At 42.1% G+C, this 21,025-nt stretch overlaps 1 protein-coding gene across 1 annotated transcript in view; it reads left to right on the top strand.

Annotated features, from left to right (window-relative positions):
* Positions 1-17,038, top strand: part of LRIG2 (leucine rich repeats and immunoglobulin like domains 2) — a 62,699-nt gene extending 45,661 nt beyond the window's left edge. Inside the window, exons 16-18 of the mRNA XM_054443359.2 lie at positions 1,384-1,533; positions 4,333-4,623; positions 8,957-17,038. Of these exons, the coding sequence (XP_054299334.1) occupies positions 1,384-1,533; positions 4,333-4,623; positions 8,957-9,183 (668 nt within the window). The 3' untranslated portion in view covers positions 9,184-17,038. The remainder of the gene's footprint in view (positions 1-1,383; positions 1,534-4,332; positions 4,624-8,956) is intronic.
* The last annotated feature ends 3,987 nt before the right edge of the window (positions 17,039-21,025 follow it).

The following is a 21,025-nucleotide window of genomic DNA, read 5'->3' as shown; positions in this document are numbered from 1 at the left end:
ATGGCTTGTACTTGAGTCAAGAATGTAGTATAGGATTAATTGTACAATATAAAAAACTGAGAGCTGGTCATAGTAGCACATGCCTGTAGTCCAGCTACTCAGGAGGATGAGGTGGGAGGACTGCTTGAGCCCAGGAGTTCAAGGCCCACCTGGGCAACATAGTGAGACCTCATCTTCCCCCTCAAAAAACTGAAGAGCTGTGATGCATTACCTGATATGTGATAGAAGTAAGTTTTTGTTGTTAAAATGTTCAACTTCTTTGATATAACAGAACCTCTTTGAGGAACAGGTTCATAATAGAACCTCTTTGAGGAAATAATTTTGTTTGTTTATTTGAGATAGGGTGTTACTCTAATGCCCAGGTCAGAGTGTATTGGTACATTCATGGCTCACTGAAGCGTTGACTTCCTGGGCTCAGGTGATTCTCCCATCTCAGCCTTCTGAGAATTGGGGACTGTAGGTATGTGCTACCGCGCCTGACTAATTTTTTATATTTTTAGTAGAGTCAGGTTTTGCCATGTTGCCCAAGCTGGTCTCAAACTCCTGGACTCAAGCAATTTGTCTGCCTTGGCTTCTCAAAGTGCTGGGATTACAGGCATGAGCAACTGCATCTGACCAATTTCAAGAATTTGTAAATACTTTTTTTTTTTTTTGAGATAGAATCTCGCTCTGTTGCCAGGCTGGAGTGCAGTGGCATGATCTCGGCTCAATGCAACTTCCACTTGCTGGGTTCAAGCGATTCTCCTGACTCAGCCTCCCAAGTAGCTGGGGCTATAGGCGTGTGCCACCATGCCCAGCTAATTTTTGTATTTTTAGTTGAGATGGGGTTTCACCATGTTGACCAGGATGGTCTCAATCTTTTGACCTCGTGATCCGCCCACCTTGGCCTCCCAGAGGGCTGGGATTACAAGCGTGAGCCACCACGTCCGGCCAAACTTTACTCTTAAAAACGCATTACAGATGCATTCTCTTCAACGTCTAAGGCTCCTTTTCATCATAATTTTGCTGTAACGAAGAGTGGAGCCCTTGTGATTGAGATCAGGCTCTCTTTTTTTCCCTTGAATATCAAACTGGATCATTGAGGTCAGTCTTTTACACCTCTCACCCTGAAATCTTGCAAGAAAAGATAGATTATGAAAGTGTGGCAGTAGATAAGATTTCAGCCTTTAGGTTTTGTTTCTTTCGGTGAAACTTTTAAAGTGAAGCTTCGAGAAGAATTCTAGTGAGAAATAGTTTTAGGGGAAGTACCAAGAGCTGTTGCGGTCTTAGGTACATACAGTTTTTCTTGCTAACAGTATCAAAGTGGAACACATTTGCAAAATAGTCTTCTGAGTGTTGGCTTCAACTGCCTACCTTTGAGAGTTAAAAATGTCTCTTTTACAGAGGAGCTCAATCTGCCTGCAGACATTCCCAGCTACTTGTCTTCCCAAGGAACGCTGTCTGAGCCACAGGAAGGCTACAGCAACTCTGAGGCAGGCAGTCATCAGCAACTTATGCCTCCTGCCAATGGATATATACACAAAGGCACTGATGGTAATGACTCTGTTGTTTATGGTTACAATTTCAGCCTATTCTATTGAGTTTACTTTTCAATGTGTAGTTTCTCCATTAATCTGAAGCAATGTTTTAAAGTAAGATACCTAATGAAAGCATTTAGCCACATGCAAAATAGGATGAAAATTGACTAAAGTCTTAAAAGGATAAGAAAATCATCTTACAGAGTAGAGAAACACATTAAACAAGAGATCAGAGTACACAGCAGAGGCTCCCAAACTTGTGTAATTATAGGAAAGGGATGTTCTGCAAACTTTTTTCAGGTATCTCTTTCTTACCCTTTTCAGGCATGGGCATCCTTCAGACCACATCCAAGGGAGGCTGGTTTCTCTTCCTGACAGGTAGACATTCAGTAAAGTTTAAAGGGTAGCTAGGAGCCAGGCATGGTGGCATGCCTGTAGTCCCATCTACCCACGAGGCTGAAGCAGGATTACTTGAGGCCAGGAGTTCGAGGCTGTATTGCGCTGTGAGCGCACCTATGAATAGCCACTATACTCTAGCCTGGACAACATAGCAAGACTCCCCACCTCTAAAAGAAATCAACAAAGGGTAGCAATGGTTCTCAGCATATATTGGGGAACATCAGAGAGATGTAAAGAGTTCTCTAATTAAATGAACCTGACATTCCAACATGTAGAGATGCATACCCATACACAGAGCTCTTCTCCCTCCACCTTTTTCATACCCTCGCTCCCATAGGGAGTGACAGAACTGAATGAATTAAGGGACAGAAGAATTGGGTTTGATTGATACTTCTTCCTTTTTCCAGCTCTGTGACCGTGAACTAGTTACTTAAGATCTGAGCTTTACTTTTCTAATTTTTAAATAAAGAGACAATAATTTGTAAAGCACTTGCCCCAAGATTCTCACAGATCTTTTCAACAAATCTGTGTGGTACTTCAAATACTATACAAATGAAAGATTTATTCCATTTCTTCAGAGACTTTTTTAGGCTGGGTGTCAACAGAACTTTTATCTAATTGATAAATTGGATTTTGGCTTTTCATGAAAAATATAGTAGTTCTGACTCTTTTTTGTTTGTTTTTGAGAAAGCGTCTCACTCTGTTAACCAGGCTGGAGTGCAGTGGCACGATCTCAGCTTACTGCAACCTCCACCTCCCAGGTTCAAGCGATTCCTCTGCCTCAGCCTCCTAAATAGCTGGGATTACAGGTGTGTGCCACCATACCCAGCTAGCTAATTTTTGTATTTTTAGTAGAGACAGGTTTCACCATGTTGGTCAGGCTGGTCTTGAACTGCTGACCTTGTGATCTGCCTGCCTCAGCCTCCCAAAGTGCTGGGATTACAGGCATGAGCCACTGCACCTGGCTGGCATTTCTGACTTCTAAAAGAATACTTAAAAGTCTATTCTTTGAAATATGTGGGAAATAACACTGCTTTCTGGGTTAAACTAAATTACTTTTCACTCTCTTCCAGTTCTGACATTCTGTTGCATGATTTTTTTTGTTTGTTTTTTGGTTTTTTTGAGACAGAGTTTCATTCTTGTCGCCCAGGCTGGAGTGCAATGGCACCATCTCAGCTCACTGTAACCTTTGCCTCCCGGGTTCAAGCGATTCTCCTGCCTCAGCCTCCCGAATAGCTGGGATTACAGGCACCCGTCACCACACCTGGCTTATTTTGTATTTTTAGTAGAGACGGGGTTTTACCATATTCGCCAGGCTGGTCTCAAACTTCGGACCTCAGGTGATCCACCTGCCTCAGCCTCCCCAAGTGCTGGGATTACAGGTGTGAACCACTGCTCCTGGCCTGTTGCATGATTTTGAATAAGTAACTCACTCTTTATTTCTCACTGTCCCTTCTCTCCTTCATCATTCAGTTTTCAAAGCACATAATAATCCAGGGAGTTCATTGTTAAACCTATACTTCTGTCAACCATGTACTTGTCAGGCAGGACTCATTGTCAGAAGCTTTCTCTAGAGATGCTTGTAGCAATTGATGTTACTTAACTTCTTGACTCATGAAAGTAACATGGTTTTTCATGAAGTGACGTCATCATAACTCCTTATTCTCTTAGTTTGCTTAAGCCAAGCGTGTGTCTTGTAGCACAGTACCAGCCTTACCTTGCTCCCTTGATTTAGGCATGATCTATCTATCCATGATAGACAGAGATGGTTCAGTGTAGTTTTCAAGAGCATGGGCTCTGGAGCCAGAATGGCTGTTTCTGCTCCTCACTCTGGCAGTATGACTTTGTTTTTTTTTTGTTTGTTTTTTTTTTTTTTTTTTTTGAGACAGAGTCTCGCTCTGTCGCCCAGGCTGGAGTGCAGTGGCGTGATCTCGGCTCACTGCAAGCTCCGCCTCCTGGGTTCACACCATCCTCCTGCCTCAGCCTCCTGAGTAGCTGGGACTACTGGCGCACACCACCATGCCTGGCTAATTTTTTGTATTTTTAGTAGAGACGGGGTTTCACCGTGTTAGCCAGGATGGTCTAGATCTCCTTACCTTGTGATCTGTCCGCCTCGGCCTCCCAAAGTGCTGGGGTTACAGGCGTGAGCCACCGCACCCGGCAGCGGTATGACTTTGGTTAAGTTACTTAACTTCTCTGTGCTGTAAAGTGGGGATAATAATAATACCTACCTTATAAGGATGTTGTGAGGATTAAGGAATCAATTCACAGAAATGGCTTGAAACTTCACCTACTTTATAAAGTAAGTGCTCAATACATGCTAGCGATGATGATGACAACTGTTGAAGAAAACTGATGATTGGCAAAAAATAATTCCTTAACAGAAAGATATTTAGATTCTTTTTCTTGTTATTAGGTGGCACTGGTACCCGGGTGATTTGCTCAGATTGTTATGACAATGCCAACATCTACTCCAGGACCCGAGAATACTGTCCATACACCTATATTGCTGAGGAGGACGTTCTTGATCAGACACTGTCCAGCCTCATGGTCCAAATGCCTAAAGAGACATATTTAGCACATCCTCCCCAGGATACTACTGCCCTAGAGAGCCTGATATCGTCAGCCAACAGAGAGCCATCTGCCTTTCCCACCAACCGTGAAAGGATAAGTGAGAAGAAACTTCCCTCCACACAGATGAGCGGTGGTAAGGGATGCATTTTTGTTATTTTGTTTTTACTTTCGTCTAATTGACTCTTCTATCATATAGGTAGGTAGTGCTCTCATTTGACAGGAAGCAAACAGATTGGTATATAGGAGTAACTGGCCATTGTTAAATGGTGTAAACTATAGCCAGAGAGTTCTGCATACTAGAGTCACAAAGAAGTCTTCATCTATAAGATGGAAACAACTTTTGTGGGGGTAACAGGATCACACTACTGAAAATTCAGAGGCCATACACAAAAAGCTTTTAAAAGGTTTCATACAGGCTATTTATTTATTTATTTGAGACAGAGTATCGCTATGTCACCCAGGTTGGAATGTAGTGGCGCAATCTCGGCTCACTCCAACCTCTGCCTCCCTGGTTCAAGCAATTCTCATGCCTCAGCCTCCCAAGAAGCTGGGACTACAGGCGTGCACCACCACACCCAGCTAATTTTTGTATTTTTAGTAGAGATGGGGTTTAACCATGTTGGCCAGGCTGGTCATGAACTCCTGACCTCATGTGATTGCCTGCCTTGGCCTCCCAAACTGCTGGGATTACAGGTGTGAGCCACTGCACCCGGTATCATATAGGGTATTAATTTTTCTCTCATCTTTATTTAAATAAAAGAATAAAATATGGGGGGCCAGGTACAGTGGCTCACACCTGTAATCTTAGCACTTTGGGAGGCCAAAGCGGGTGAATCATTTGAGGTCAGGAGTTTGAGACCAGCCTGGCCAACATAGTGAAACCGTGTCTCCACTAAAAATACAAAAATTAGCCTGACATGGTGGTGCATGCCTGTAGTCCCACCTACTCGGGAAGCTGAGGCACGAGAATCACTTAAGCTCAAGAGATGGAGGTTGCAGTGAGCTGAGATTGTGCCACTGCACTCCAGCCTGGGCAACAGAGTGAGACTGTCTCCAAAAAACAGTAATAAAAAAATTTGGGCATAATTTGGTGATGGTTTTTACTGAGAAGATTTTTTTTTTTTTTTTGGGAAATGGAGGTTCGCTCTTGTTTCCCAAGCTGGAGTGCAATGACGTGATCTCAGCTCACCACAACCTCCGCCTCCCGGGTTCAAGCAATTCTTCTGCCTCAGCCTCCCGAGTAGCTGGGATTACAGGCATGTGCCACCATGCCCAGCTGATTTTCTATTTTTAGTAGAAATGGGGTTTCTCCATGTTGGTGAGGCTGGTCTCAAACTCCCGACCTCAGGTGATCCACCCACCTGGCCTCCCAAAGTGCTGGGATTACAGGCATGAACCACCGTGCCCGGCCTACTGAGATTTTTTCTTTTTAATTTGAGATGGAGTCTAGCCCTGTCACCCAGGCTGGAGTCCAGTGGTGTGATCTCGGCTCACTGCAGCCTCTGCCTCCCAGGTTCAAGCGATTTTCCTGCTTCAGCCTCCCGAGTAGCTGGGATTACAGGCACGTGCCATCACGACCGGCTGATTTTTTGTTATCTTTATAAGATGGGGTTTCACCATGTTGTCCAGGCTGGTCTCGAACTCCTGACCTCATGATCTGCCTGCCTTGGCCTCCCAAAGTGCTGGGATTACAGGCGTGAGCCACCATGCCTGGCTGAGAAGAGTTTTAAATGTTTTGTTTTGTTGCTGTTCTAGCAGGTAAACATTTAATCTCAGCTTCACTTGGTGGGTGTTTTTTTCTATGAGGTATGATCAAGGTCATAAGTGAGAATGCAGTTTTGGGCTTGTGTCCTCTGTCTCACATGGCCCAGGAAAAGAAATATACGTTATATTGTATAGATTAGACATTTGATAACCACTTGGCATTTGAAACAAAACTCTTTCTAGATCATGAAGAGTAATGCTGAGCATGTATGTCTTCCTGTCCATCCAAGCTTTTCATCAGCTTTCATCCTTCTGTCAGCCTGACATGGAACAGCACTGGAATAGGGTAGGAGGTCAGGGTGGGCGTGGTGGCTCACACCTGTAATCCCAGGACTTTGGGAGGCTGAGGCGGGTGGATCACGAGGTCAGGAGTTCGAGACCAGCCTGGCCAACGTGGTGAAACCCCATCTCTACTAAAAAAATTAAAAATTAGCTGGGCGTGGTGGTGGGTGCCTGTAATCCCAGCTACTTGGGAGGCTGAGGCAGGAGAATCGCTTGAACCTGGGAGGCGGAGGTTGCAGTGAGCCGAGATTGAGTGATTGCACTCCAGCCTGGACATCAGGGTGAGACTCTGTCTCAAAAAAAAAAAAAAAAAAAAAGGTAGGAGGTGAGAACTACAGGTTTACAGAGGGAGGCAAAGTATACTGTGATACTCCCAGGGATGGCTCTGGCAGGAGTGAATGATCTAATGTACCACGTTAGATTATGTCCCACAGGTTACAGGATCATGCTTTTGATTTTAATATTAGTAGGACTTGGAACATTCAAGATGGTAGTGAGGGCACATGAAACTCTCTTCAGGATGAAATCTGGGCAAAGACTTATTAATTAATTTTGCATTTACTACTTCATGTCCCACATTAGAGCATTTACTCCTGCCAGAACCATCCCTGCAAGTATCTGAGTTACGCTCGCTTTTTTTTTTTTTTTTTTCCGAGATACAGAGTCTTGCTCTGTCGCCCAGGCTGGAGTGCAGTGGCATGATCTCGGCTCACTGCAACCTCCGCTTTCCAGGTTCAAGCGCGAGTCTCCTGCCTCAGCCTCCTGAGTAGCTGGGATTACAGGTGCCCACCACCACGCTTGGCTAATTTTTTGTATTTTTTTTTTTTTTTTACTAGAGACAGGATTTCACCATGTTGGCCAGGCTGGTCTCGAACTCCTGACCTCAGGTGATCCACCCACCTCAGCCTCCCAAAGTGTTGGGATTACAGGCATGAGCCACTGCGCCCAGCCTCTGTTGTTCTTAAGAGATTAAAGACTTCTAAAGAGGTTACAGGTCAGAGGAAAGCACTATTATTGAAGTTATCTTTACATTAAGTGTTCATGAAAGAAATGCACCAACAGTAAATCCACTTTTACTGTTGGATGTCTTAGAAGAGTTAATACAAAAAGGGTTTAAGAAGGACCAGAAATGTAGTCCCATCTTTTTTCTAACTTTGGGGATGCCTTAATTTTTAATCTGGTCCGTAAGTAAGGAAATCAGCAAATGAGAGTGCTTTGGCGCATTGGCAGTTTTTTATGTGGGGTATCCTAGCTTCTTCTTACTCGAAGTCTGGTCTATTGACTATCAGCATCACCATTACCTAAGAGCTTGTTAGAAATGCAGAATAATGATCCCAGCGCAGACCTAACAAATCAGAGTCTACATTTTAACAAGCTCCTCAAGTTATTTGTGTGCATATTAATTAAAACTTGAGAAACCCTGCTCTAGCTTACTTTTCACATGGATTTTATTTTTATTTCTGGGTATTTGTTTTTATGATGTTTGGCTAGCTTTTTCTAAAATGCACCCTATGAAGTTAATATAACTTTCAGTAAATAGTCTTTGGGAAAATAGTTCACCATTGTAATAAAGAAGAATGAGAAATGCATATTTGAAACCAGTGTGCAGATATGATTTAATATAGCTCCTTTTGACTATCATTTGTTGTTAGAATTGTTGACATGCTAGGAGTTGGAAGGGAATGGCTGTTTATTTTTAAAACAATTTTGTGACATATTTAAAGATATAATGGCTGCACTGAATCAATGATTATTATCTATCATGAAAGTTTCATTACAATATGGATACCATTTTGTCTTTTAGCTCTTTTCCATGTGTCTAAAGAGTTTTATTTAAAAATTTTATGGCCGGGCACGGTGGCTCATGCCTGTGATCGCAGCACTTTGGGAGGCTGAGGCAGGCGGATCACCTGAGGTTGGGAGTTCGAGACCAGCCTGGCCAACATGGAGAAACCCGTCTCTACTAAATATACAAAATTAGGCGGGCATGGTGGCACATGCCTGCAATCCCAGCTACGCGGGAGGCTGACGCAATAGAATTGGGTGAACCCGGGAGGCGGAGGTTGCGGTGAGCCGAGATGACGCCATTGCACTCCAGCCCGGGCAACAAGAGCGAAACTCCATCTCAAAAAAAAAATTAAATAAATAAAAATAAAAAATTTTGTAGCAACAGAATCGCTAAAATAACAGGTTGCAGTAGATGATATATAGTATGATCTCAGTAAATAATTGGTTAGGTTTGTGAAGTAGAGGGATTTGAAAGAGCATGTTCTAGTGGTGTTTCATGTGTGTGTGTGTATGTGTTTGATTTCAGTGTCCCTATTCAGGAATATTGAACATCTTTATTTGTTTGAGGATTTGGCTAAAAGGATATTAAGTTTTACCAGTCACTACTGATAATTCTTGTCTTTCATTCTCAGAAACATTGCAGCGGCCGGTGTGGAACATAAACAGAGAACTAGGCCTGCCTCATCCTCCTTTTTCCCAGCAGCCAGTCCATGAGTCACCACAACTTCATCAAAATGAGGGCCTGGCAGGGAGAGAGCCAGACTGTTCTACTTCTTCCATGTCCTGCCACAGGTTACAGGATCATGCTTTTGATTTTAGTAGGACTCGGAACATTCAAGATGGTAGTGAGGGCACATGAAACTCACTTGAGGATGAAATCTGGGTAGAGACTCATTAATTAATTTTGCATTTACTACCTCAGAGCTCAGAAGAAACTCCGATGTCAGCATTTGCTTTACTCTTTCTTTATGATTGCATCTGACTGCACCAAGGTGGGCCATGCGTTGTTTGGTCTTATACCTGATGAAGAAATGGCAACAGCTGACAGAAATGGGTACAGCTCATCAAAAATGTGCAGCACTGGCAGAGGGAAGATACGGGGCAAATGTGCTTCCTGATGGTTCCATGGGGATGTGCCCTGGTGTGCATCTGCCTGTCAGGAAGAGTCACATTGCTGCTTAACATGCTGGATTGCCCTAGTCTTCAGAATGGTCCTGAGAAAACATCACTACTTTGATGTTCTACTTTGCCTTCCAAGGAGCAAAAATAACTTTGGAGCCTTCTGGGAAGTGTGCCTGGGATTCTTCAGTGGTTTCAGGCAGATAGTTGAGACTGGGGCTTTGATATTCAAGGTCTTTGGCAAGAATCCCAGGCTTGACCAACTGGTAACCAGGTCAAAGGTTTTTGTATTCTTGTGAATTTTTTTTTTGTCCCTATTGCCCAGGGATGTCATTGTAAATATATGTGCATTTATAAATAATTTTTGTATTCATTGACCATATGTGTTGGCTGCAGTGTAAATATTTTTGATATGCCAAAATTATATATAATATCCAGTTATAATATTGACAAGTAGCTTCTCAGATCACAGATTTTAAATAACTCGATTTAGTGAGATCTAAAAATTTTATTTAAAGTATAAAAAGGGTGGCTCACACCTGTAATCCCAGCATTTTGAGAGGCTAAGGTGGGAGGATTGCTTGAGGCCAGGAATTTGAGACCAGGCTGGGCAACATGGTGAGACCCTGTCTCTGCAAAAAATAAATTAAAAAAACAGCTGGACATTGTGGCATGCTGCTGTAGTCCTAGCTACTTGGGAGGTTGAGGTGGGAAGGTCACTTGAGCCCGGGAAATCAAGGCTGCAGTGAGCTGTGTGAAGCCACTGCACCCCAGCCTGGGTGACACGGCGAGGCCCTGGCTCAAAAATAAAATAAATAAAAGTTTTAAAAACTTACTTGTTAAGAAGTGTATCTACAGAAGCAGCTACTTAGTGATTGTATACACATAAACACAGTCTTGGTGTAATTAACCGCCTTCTTCATGCCTAGAGGTTCATACTTCTGGTCATTTGCCAGCTGTTTAAAAGTGCTAGGTGATACTCCCTTTCTAACATAAAAAGCTTGTTCTTTCAGAGCCTGGTAGTCCTGTCACAGCTGTATGCACCTAGAGGAAAACTTGTTTGGAAATTCCTTTCATTTCTTCCCCCTTTCCCTCCCTCCCTCTTTTTTACTGAAACAGAAATTGATTGAGGAAGGTTCAGTCATTCCTACAGGAACCAATGAGTTAGATCGGGTTGTTACTTTATGTATAATGAACGCTTCAAAAACTGGAGGCTGATTTAAATGCAGAACTTGAGTCAGAATCATAAGCAGTACTGTGACATGAATTGGAGCCAGAACAGTTGCTGATATCAGAACCATCTCTTTCATTCTGTGACTTTGCTCTTGCCGTGTTAGTCAGCCGCTAGGATATAAATCACTATCACTGTCCATATTTGAGTCTGCAAATCTTGTCATTGTCTGCTTTAATGCTCTTTGAGTTGCAACAAGTGTATTATTTAAAGGAGTATTTGAAATTCTGTGAACAGGAATTCTGTTCGTAGTGAAATAGGTTCTCACACCTGCTTGCTCAGAATGTGAAAATATTATTTCTGAGTTCTCTTTGTTCACTTTCTAAAGTGACTGTTGTTTTGGTGTTGGAGATGTTAACTGGGTTCTATTAGGTGTGCTATATCTTGGCAAATATTCCCCATGATGAACTCTTCCTACTATCACAATGAGGACTATGACTGGATTTCTCAGTCTCAGTGCCCCAGATTCACCATTTCTGATTGTGTCTGGAGAACGTTCTCCTGGAAAGGCATTCTGTGTTCCAAAAGCTGCAAAAACATGCCACTTTGCAACTATGGGTCAGTTATTTGCTCTCTCAATGTCTCATGTTGCTGAGTTCTAGAAAATCTCTGTCTCATTTACCAGGGGTCATTCAAAAGTCTGAGATGTGTATTATCATGAAATATTTGTGAAATTCCTCACCATGAATTTGGAGGCAACCTACTTTTGTTTCTCGCTCTGGTTCTCCATTGGTCTGGGCTCCTGCTTCTCAGTCTTCTCTGACCTCTGGTAAGTGGAACTTTCATTAATACTTCTGTCGTACTTTGTACCTGACCTAGGTGGCCTTGCAAATGTTGACTCAGATTGTGGATTTTCCACTTTCCTCTGTTTTCCCTATTTTCTCCCCTGGGAAGTCTTGCAGATGATGCATATTCATTTTCTGTATTCAGCCTTCCATTATTAAGGATAAAATTGATCCCTACATTGAATCTGAAATTACCACTATATGGATTACTCTGGCTCACTGCTGTCCAAGCTTGGTTTTCTCTTTGCTTACTTCCTGTCATATTTTCAGTTTGTCCAAAAGAGGTAAGCCACTTTATTACAGACCCATTACTAGTACTAGACATCATCCACCTCTATTTTCACCTGATTCTTGTGGGGAATCCTCTTTAATTTGTTGTAACCTTCTCAGCAACTCTTCTGTACTTCACCTATAGTGCCTAGCAAATTGTTATCACTCATAAGCCTGTAATCTTCATCACTCAGGTTATTTGCAAGTAGAAAGCTTCTGGAACCAATTGGTCCATCCGACTTCTGCACTGGGCCACATCCATCTTCTTCATTGTCAGAATCTGAGTTTTCCCTCTTGAAGAACAGCTGGAAAGTTGTCTGGCTGTTATGACACAGTATTGAAATACCAGACTGAGTTTTAGTTGTTTCTAGTTGTGTTCACTTTGTGCTTTCTCTGAATGGGAATATCTTCTTTCAGCAAAGTTATTCATTGACCAGGAAACCAAAGATTGCTTCTTTTCCGAGTTTGTTTTGTTTTTAATCTTTTACCAATGCGCAGTATATCTTAAGAAGGGAAGAGTGCCCTTGGGAGTAGAAGAACATGCAAACATTCTTTTTTTATTATTATTTGAGATGGAGTCCCTCTTGGTCGCCCAGGCTGGAGTGCAGTGGCATGATCTCGGCTTACTGCAACCTCTGCCTCCCAGGTTCAAGCAATTCTCTTGCCTCAGCCTCCCGAGTAGCTGGGATTACAGGCACACCACCATTTCTGGCTTTTTTTTTTTTTTTTTTTTTTTTTTTGGTATTAGTAGAGATGGGGTTTCACCATATTGGCTAGGCTGGTCTTGAACTCCTGACCTCAGGTGATCTGCTTGCCTTGGCCTCCCAAAGTGCTGGGATTACAGGCATGAGCCACTCACCTGGCCCCACAATTCTTATACTGTAAAGCCTTGGAGTGGTCCTTATTTTATACAAGTGATTAAGCCAAAAAGTTTTCTTGAATTTCTGATACCAAAGAGCTTTAGGTAAATAAAGAACTTCACACTCTAATGCAATGTAATTCTTTGTGCTTTCAGATTTCCTTACACTTCCTGTCCAGTTCTCTCCTCTAAATCCAATATTACTCACTAGATTTCAGCCACTTAAATAAAAATATCTATTTTTAAGTCCTTGTTCAAGGGTTCCAAACTCACATAATTTCTCAACTTTTTGCCAGAAAGTTGAGCGTTTATTCATACTTATTTTCAGTCCTAAGTGTTCTCCTAAGGGCACCAGCAGTTCTTGAGCTGTTTAGTACTGCCACACCTTTTTCTTTCTTTAATATGTCAGCCTCTGATCATTTTCACTTTGAACTTCCTAAAGATCACAATTTCCTATCCCTTCAATCTGCGATCCCTCTTCTTCCTTTCTTACTAGATTATGGTGTAGTTTGTACTAGACTGATTCAGAATTTAACACCTTGTTCGCTTCCTGACTCTGCTTGTTACTGGCTTTGTAATCAAGGGTGAGTCTTTTTACTTCTCTAGGCTAGATTTTCTCATTTATGAAATGAGGACATTTTTCTAGATGCTGTAAAGCCCTTTCCAGCTGTAACATCCTATGAATCTGTAATTCCCTCCAGGAGCTAAGGAGGATTATGTTACTTTAATAAAAAGCTGCTTTGGTGACATTTGTTCGAGTAGAACAAGAGTGATGCTGCTCATTCTGACTTGAGCCAGATGTATTTCCTTTATAGCAGGAGTAATGGTCTAAGAAATACTCATTAGGAGAAAAAAATTCTGCTTCTAAACAGCATTAGTAAACAAAGAATCTTGACTCAGTTGAAAAACCACCCATTGCTCTCTAGAGCAGAATGTCTGAATGCTGGTTTTATAGCACACTAGAGTATCAGAATGAGCTGACAGATGTATCACAACTAATTTTTAACTAGTTTGTGACTCACCTTTCTAATGTATTCGAAGTTATCCCTATAATTATATTACTCTTGCTCAAATTCTGATAGATTTCCTGAATGGAATAGGTGGAGTTAGGGCTAGGCTGCCAGAGACTGTGCCAATGAGCATCACCTGTCATGTGTGAGAGGGCAGAAGACAGCCTGTGAGCCAGTGCTCTAGAAAACTTCATGTAGGAGACCGGGCACGGTGGGTCACACCTGTAATCCCAGCACTTTAGGAGGCCGAGGTGGACGGATCACGAGATCAAGAGATCGAGACCCCTGGCCAACATGGTGAAATTCCATCTCCACTAAAAATACAAAAATTAGCTGGGCGTGGTGGTGCGCGTCTGTAGTCCGAGCTACTTCGGAGGCTAAGGCAGGAGAATCACTTGAACCTGGGAGGCAGAGGTTGCAGTGAGCCGAGATTGCGCCATTGCCCTCCGGCCTGGTGACAGAGTGAGACTCCGTCTCAAAAAAAAAAAAAAAAAAAAAAACCTTGTAGGAGTACTGCCTCTCTGCTCTAGCAGTGGTCCTTCTACTGACAGTGCTGTCGGAGTCTGGTCTCCTAAAGAGCCAGGTCATCTTCCATTATGTCAACTCAGATGGTTGAGATGTCCTTCTTAGATATTCCTAGCTTGCCTAAATAACTAGTCAGCAATCTAGTTAAATGTGAAGAGCCTATCTCTAGTCTTTAAATAAACACACATACACACACATCCCTAGGAAAAGAAATTCCTGAAACTTTTCATTATTGCATATGTTTCTGATCAAGCAATATGTTAACCTTCTAAGTAGGATTAGTGTCCTATGAGTATTTCTTCCAGCAGAATCATGTCTGCCTAATGCTAATCAGGAATGTTGCAAAGCAAGGTGAACTGAAAATGCTGAGAGAAATACCTCCTTTCCCCACTGCCCCCTAGTGACCACTTTCAGTAGGAATACATACATTCTCTTGATTTGTTTGTCCCCTTTCAGGCTGATTCTCCACTTCTACCTGGAAGAAAAGACAGTATTCCTTGAACTCCATGCCCTACTGGCACAGGATCTGCACTTATGCCATTGGCTTTCTGTCACTCCGCAACTTCTACTTTTCTTTTTGAGACAGGGTTTCACCCTGTCACCCAGGCTGGAGTGCAATGGTGTGATCGTGGCTCACTGTCGTCACTGCAGCCTTGGTATCTCAAGCCCAAGTGATCCTCCCACCTCAACCACCTGAGTAGCTGTGCCACCACACCTGGCTAATTTTTGTATTTTTTGTAGAGATGGGGTTTCACCTTGTTGCCCAGGCTGATCACAAACTCCTGGGCTCAAGCCATCTCCCCGCTTAGGCCTCCCAAAGTGCGGGGATTATAGGCATGAGCCACCGCACCCCACAGTACTTTCCCTAGTATACAAGCTACTCTCTTGAAAAAAATAGCAGGAGCCCATTCCAATGTGCAAGTTCCCCTAAAGAGCCACCTCAGAATAACTTTCATGTTTAAAAACAGCTGTCTTCACATTGCCCATTGTGAGGTTGTAAAAGGAAGATAAGATGTCAAGCAATTTAGATTCTGTTACCCATTTCCCTATGAAAAGAGATGTGTTAAAAGTCTTTAACTACTTAAAGGGTCATCATGAAAAATAATTCTATTCCAGAAGACAGAGTTATACACAGGGAGGTGTATTATATACTTGCTAATAAATTTATCTGATAATGGAATAATCAGCCTTTTTGGTGGAAAGGTACATACAGAAGCTAAATCATCATCTGTTAATAGTGTTTAAGAAATTTCTTCATTGAGATGGAATATGGGCAAGATGACCTTTAAGGTCTTTTTCACTTTTATCATTGGAAAACCCCAGAAGCAATCTGATAGTCTTAAAACTTTTTCCTTTCGAAGTCCTTTGTATTCATTTTAGAGCTCTTCAGGAAACTAGAGAATTTTGGACTTTGACAAAAGGGGTCTGACCTGTGTTCGTAGCTGGGAACATGAAACACGAAATTCTAGGTTTAATCTTCTGAAGAAATCTGTAAGTAGTTACTAGCATAAATGGCATTACTATACTAACAAATTTAAAAGCCTATAATGTATTAAAACTCTTTTTTACTTGATTTTTTTTTTTTTTTTAAAGACAGAGTCTCACTCTATTGCCCAGGCTGGAGTGCAATGGCACGGTCTCAGCTCACTGCAATCTCTGCCTCCCAGGTTCAAGCAATTCTCCTGCCTCAGCCTCCCAAGTAGCTGGAATTAATTACAGATGCCCACCACCATGCCCGGCTAATTTTTGTATTTCTAGTAGAGATGGGGTTTCACCATGTTGCCCAGGCTGGTCTTGAACTCCTGACCTCAAGTGATCCGCCCACCTTGGCCTCCCAAAGTGCTGGGATTACAGGCATGAGCCACTGTGCCCAGCCCTCTTGATAATTTTTATTCTTGTTTCTTCTTATCTGTGGGACTCCAATTAGAATGGGGTTGAGATTGTGGTGTTCAGTTTTATACCAATATTTTACCTAAGTGTGTCATGGCCTTTTCTAATCATTTTAATATCCCCAGAAATGCCAGAAGCGTAAAGGAATAACAGAGGTAAATTTGCTGTTATTTTATACCACATCCTCTTTTCTTACTTTGCTTCTTGATACAGATTATAGAGGTAATTGTGAAGACAGTTGAACCTTAGAAGGTTGAGCTAAGATTCTTTTTTTGGCAACCTGCAAGTAATGTTTCATTTTTCTATTACGTGATCTCTTTCCCCCATACAGTTGGCAGATGTTTTCCCCCTTTTTCTACCTTAACACTTTTTTGTTTGCAGTACAGTCTAAACCAACATCAGTTAGCCTTGATTTTCTTCCTTTTTTGGACAACTGTCTGGTTCATTGACAAAAGTAACAAGTTTGGAACTAAGAGATATGTTACAAGCTGCACTTAACACCACCTGAAAACTCAAGAATCATCTGAAGGTTTTGTCAGTAGTAAGGTAGGTTGTGTGTGTGTGTGTGTGTGTGTGTGTGTGTGTGTGTGTGTGTGTGTGTGTGTGAAGATGGAATAGGGTGAAGGTGAAGAAACAGCTTGACTTGTGCCTGTTTTCAGATAAAGGAGTAAAGTGATCTTCTACAGACTGTAACTATCTTGAAAGAGAAATTGATCATCAGATGGTCAAGTACTCTTGGGATGTCTCTTTGCTGTTTACTGTGGCCTCTTTACAATGGTGAGACTTATTTCTACCCTCTACTTTCCACTATTATTTTTTTCCCCTATTGGATAATGCCAGTCTGAGCAGCCCTAACACTAGATGTACCTAAAAAGAGATATAAGCCAAGTCATTGTTCAGTGTAGTCATTTCTTAGTATCTGTTTATATTTTGTCACACATCAGAATGTATATTTTATAGAGCATGTGTTTGTCTACTTGTTTGTCTACTATAATATGTCTTTAATAAAGCTAAAAACATTCTGATTTTCTGGTCTTCTTTTGCCTAACGTACAGCAGTGAAATGGTACATTTATGAGTTTGTATCCTTTTGAGGGGGTCCTCAAGTAGTTGTACAAGTGAGAACAGGGCAGAGTTGTTTTCCTTTAGTTGTTGCCAAGTCACATATTGCCTTCAGCCTGCCCCTGGCTGCCCCTGCAGCTGTGAGCTGTGAGGACAGGCACTGTGTGCTCTCCAGCTTCCTCCCTGGTGCTAGATGCCTGGCAGGTATAGAAACAAATACACTTCATAATTCACTAGAAAATAAGAGTGTTTTCTGCACAGGGAAGGATATGAACGCAGCATTTTCTAATTTGGTAAATCTTTGATTAACAGGATATTTGAAGAATGTCAATATTCTGGTCAACTTTGTTACTATACTATATCATAGGGGCCATTTTCTTTGAGGCTACCAACTCTTGGAAAGCTCATAATATTTACCCCATTGTGTACTTCTACTGCACTTTATTTTTTATTTTTTTTGAGACGGAGTCTTGCTCTGTCACCCAGGCTGGAGTGCAGTGGTGCAATCTCGGCTCACTGCAACCTCCACCTCCTGGATTCAAGCAATTCTCCTGCCTTAGCCTCCCGAGTAGCTGGGGTTACAGGCATGTGCCACCACGCCCAGCTAATTTTTTTTGTATTTTTAGCAGAGACCGGGTTTCACCATATTGGCCAGGCTGGTCTCGAACTCCTGAACTTGTGATCCACCCGCCTCCACCTCCCAAAGTGCTGGGATTACAGGCATGAGCCACCGCGCCTGGCCAAGCACTTTATTCTTTAGGAGGCACTTTCCACAGACATCTCACTTGAATTTCCCAACACTCTTACGATATAGATTGGGTAGACAATTTTACTTTCCACATTTTATAGTTATGGAAACTGGCTTGGTGACAGTATCACTTGCCCAATATGAAAAGTTTTTGTTTCAGCTCACCTACTTCCTCTTGTTCTTTGTTTAAAAACTTTTGATATTAGGTAAGCAATAGTTTCACCAAGTCTCGGGCAGCCCATCCCTGAGAGCATTGGCCAGACAGCAGAATTTGAATCCAGGTTTTCTGACTCAGATTCAGGGTTTTCCCCACTATGATACCTTCCAATTCAAGCAGAATATCTTCTCTATAGTCTGCATAAACACTTCGGTAAAACCCTCCGGACACTGATCACTTCCAGTCTGAAAGTTTGGACTGGAATTTACCCCAGTAAAAAAATGCTTTTTACTAAATTTCTAATAGAAAAATTAGACTTTTTTTTTCTCTTTTAAAGTGACATGCGAAAAAAAAAAAAAAGGCCGTAGTGTTAATTGTATTTTTTGTTTTGGAGTGGGACATGCTAGGGCCAATATGGTAGCATCCTGCTGAGTTATGAAAGATATTTGTTCACACTTGTAGATATTTAGAGGTTTGTGACAGTGCTTAAGCTATCTGTGCTGAAGGACTAGTTGCCATGGATCAATACTTCTGTAAAATGCAGTAAGAATGAATTTCTAGAAAAATTAAGATAAAATACAAACATAAAATTTTTATTACAGATTCAACACATAAAATTACTATCAAACTGCAATTAAAATTTCTAAATGCTTATTCTCGGTTTCTGTAGTTTATCGTGGACAAAGAGCAAATAGTTTGTGGATTGGCACAAGTCTGCAGATCACTTCTGTAGTAGTGTTGCTGTAACTGTGTAACAGTGCATTTATGTGTCAGGATGGGAATCGGTTTTACTTATTTTGGGGATTCCTTTTAGTCTTGCTGGTATGATATGATTGAAACTGAGGACTGGACTTTTGCCTAGAGGCTTCTCGGACTAGAAGCAACAATTAAAACACCTTTTCAGCTCACTGACTTCCTCCTGTTCTTCAGCTCCTCACTTGCTGGGTACAGCATTTGTAGCATGCTATTTGTTTTCCAGGCCTGCTGCCTTTCTGGCCAATGCTCTCAGGGTTGGGCTGCCTGTGACTTGTTATAAGGGAAATTCTATCACAAGAGAGGGAAAGGGAAAAGGAAGTACATGGGTCATTATACTGGGAGGAAGGTGGTCTGATGCTATGTAGTCTGATGTGGACTTGTGGGTGATCACTAGAGTAATACTCCATTTGGGCTGTTTCTTTCTTTCTTTCTTTCTTTTTTTTTTGAGACAGAGTTTTGATCTTGTTACCCAGGCTGAAGTGGAATGACGTGATCTCAGCTCACTGCAACCTCTGCCTCCCAGGCTTAAGCGATTCTCCTGCCTCAGCCTCCCGAATAGCTGGGATTACAGGTGCCCGCCACCACGCATTTGGGCTGTTTCATTCACCACCTCTACTGCTTTGTTCAGCCAGTCAAGAAATGTTTCTTCAAATCTCTAGGATAGAGATTTGTCCCTGTTCATTTAGTTCTCAGACCCTCCCCAAGGCCAGTCATCAAAGCACTGACAAAAAGAGGCAAATAGGAAGTTTTAATCACAGTTACTGCTGGGAAGAAATGATGTAACTAACAGCAAATAACATTCTGCTTACTCCTTTCAGATACTGTGAAGCATTTTACATACTTAACATTTACTTACAAAAATCACTTTGAGGGAGATATTCTTATCGCCTATATTATGCTGTTCTTGCATTGCTATGAAGAAATACTTGGGACTGGGTAATTTATGAAGAAAAGAGGTTTAATTGGCTCACAGTTCTGCAGGCTTTACAGGAAGCATGGTGCCAACATCTGCTCAGCTTCTGGAGAGGCCTCAGGGAGCTTAAAATCATGGAAGGCAAAGCGGGAGCAGGCATATCACATGGAGAAAGCAGGAACAAGACAGAAATTGGTGGGGAGGTCCCACACACCTTTAAACAACCAGATCTTGGGAGAACTCACTTGATTCAGAAGAACTGTACCCCCACGATGCAATCACCTCCCACCAGGCCCCATCCACAACACTGGGATTACATTTCAACATGAGATTTGAGTGATGACAAATATCCAAATTCTATCATCCCCATTGTACAGAGGATGATCCTGGGTAAGCAAGTTGCCCACATTCACATAATTAGCAAGCAGTACAGCTAGGAGTTGAAATTATATCTTCATTATTTCAAAGCACACATTTCCTTCCCTGTGCCTAAGAAAGGGAAAAAGTGAGCTTTTATGAAACTCCTTTGTCATTTAGTCTTTGTTATTGGCTAAACTGTTGTCCTTTCAACCCTCCAAAATTCAATACATCAAAGTCCTATCCCTCAGTACCTCAGAATATAATCATATTTGCAGATAAGGTCTTTAAAGAGGTAATTAAGTTAAAATGAGCTCAGAGCAAAAACCAAAGACCATGTATGGATTCATCAAGAAGGAAACCACAGAGAGCGCTCTCAGAAGAAACCAAGCTTGCTGACATAGACTTCTAGCTTCCAGAGCTGTAAGAAAATCAATTATTTAAAGCCATCTGGTCTGTGGAATTTTGTTATGGTAGCCCAGGCAAACTAATATGATCCTTCAGCAACCCAGCCAGGCTGGTAGGATTTTCTTCAAATTTTGCAAATAAGAAAATTGTCTCAAGCTATGTGATTTGGCAGAGGTCATGTGCTCCAAAGCCCCTGCTCTTTCTACTGAGCCACCCTGTCCTCAGACCCCAGCTGGTTCTTTGTATACTGAAATCCGCTGTAGACACTTAATATTCTTTTTTTTTTTTTTTCTTTTTAGACAGAGTTTTGCTCTGTTGCCCAGGCTGGAGTGCAATGGCATGATCTCAGCTCACTGCAACCTCTACCTCCCAGGTTCAAGCTATTCTCTTGCCTCAGCCTCCCGAGTAGCTGGGACTACAGGCATATGCCACCATGCCTGGCTAATTTTGAATTTTTAGTAGAGACGGGGTTTCTCCATGTTGGTCAGGCTGGTCTTGAACTCCTGATCTCAGGTGATCTGCCTGTCTTGGCCTCCCAAAGTGCTGGGATTACAGGGGTGAGCCACCACGCTGGGCCTGAGACTTAATATTCTTCTAGACATTCTGAGGAGA

The sequence above is a fragment of the Pongo pygmaeus genome, chromosome 1, assembly GCF_028885625.2.
Source record: "Pongo pygmaeus isolate AG05252 chromosome 1, NHGRI_mPonPyg2-v2.0_pri, whole genome shotgun sequence".
In the NCBI taxonomy this organism is placed as follows: Eukaryota; Metazoa; Chordata; class Mammalia; order Primates; family Hominidae; genus Pongo; species Pongo pygmaeus.
The sequence above is the reverse complement of the archived record's forward strand: the minus strand, read 5'-3'. Positions and strand labels throughout refer to the sequence as shown.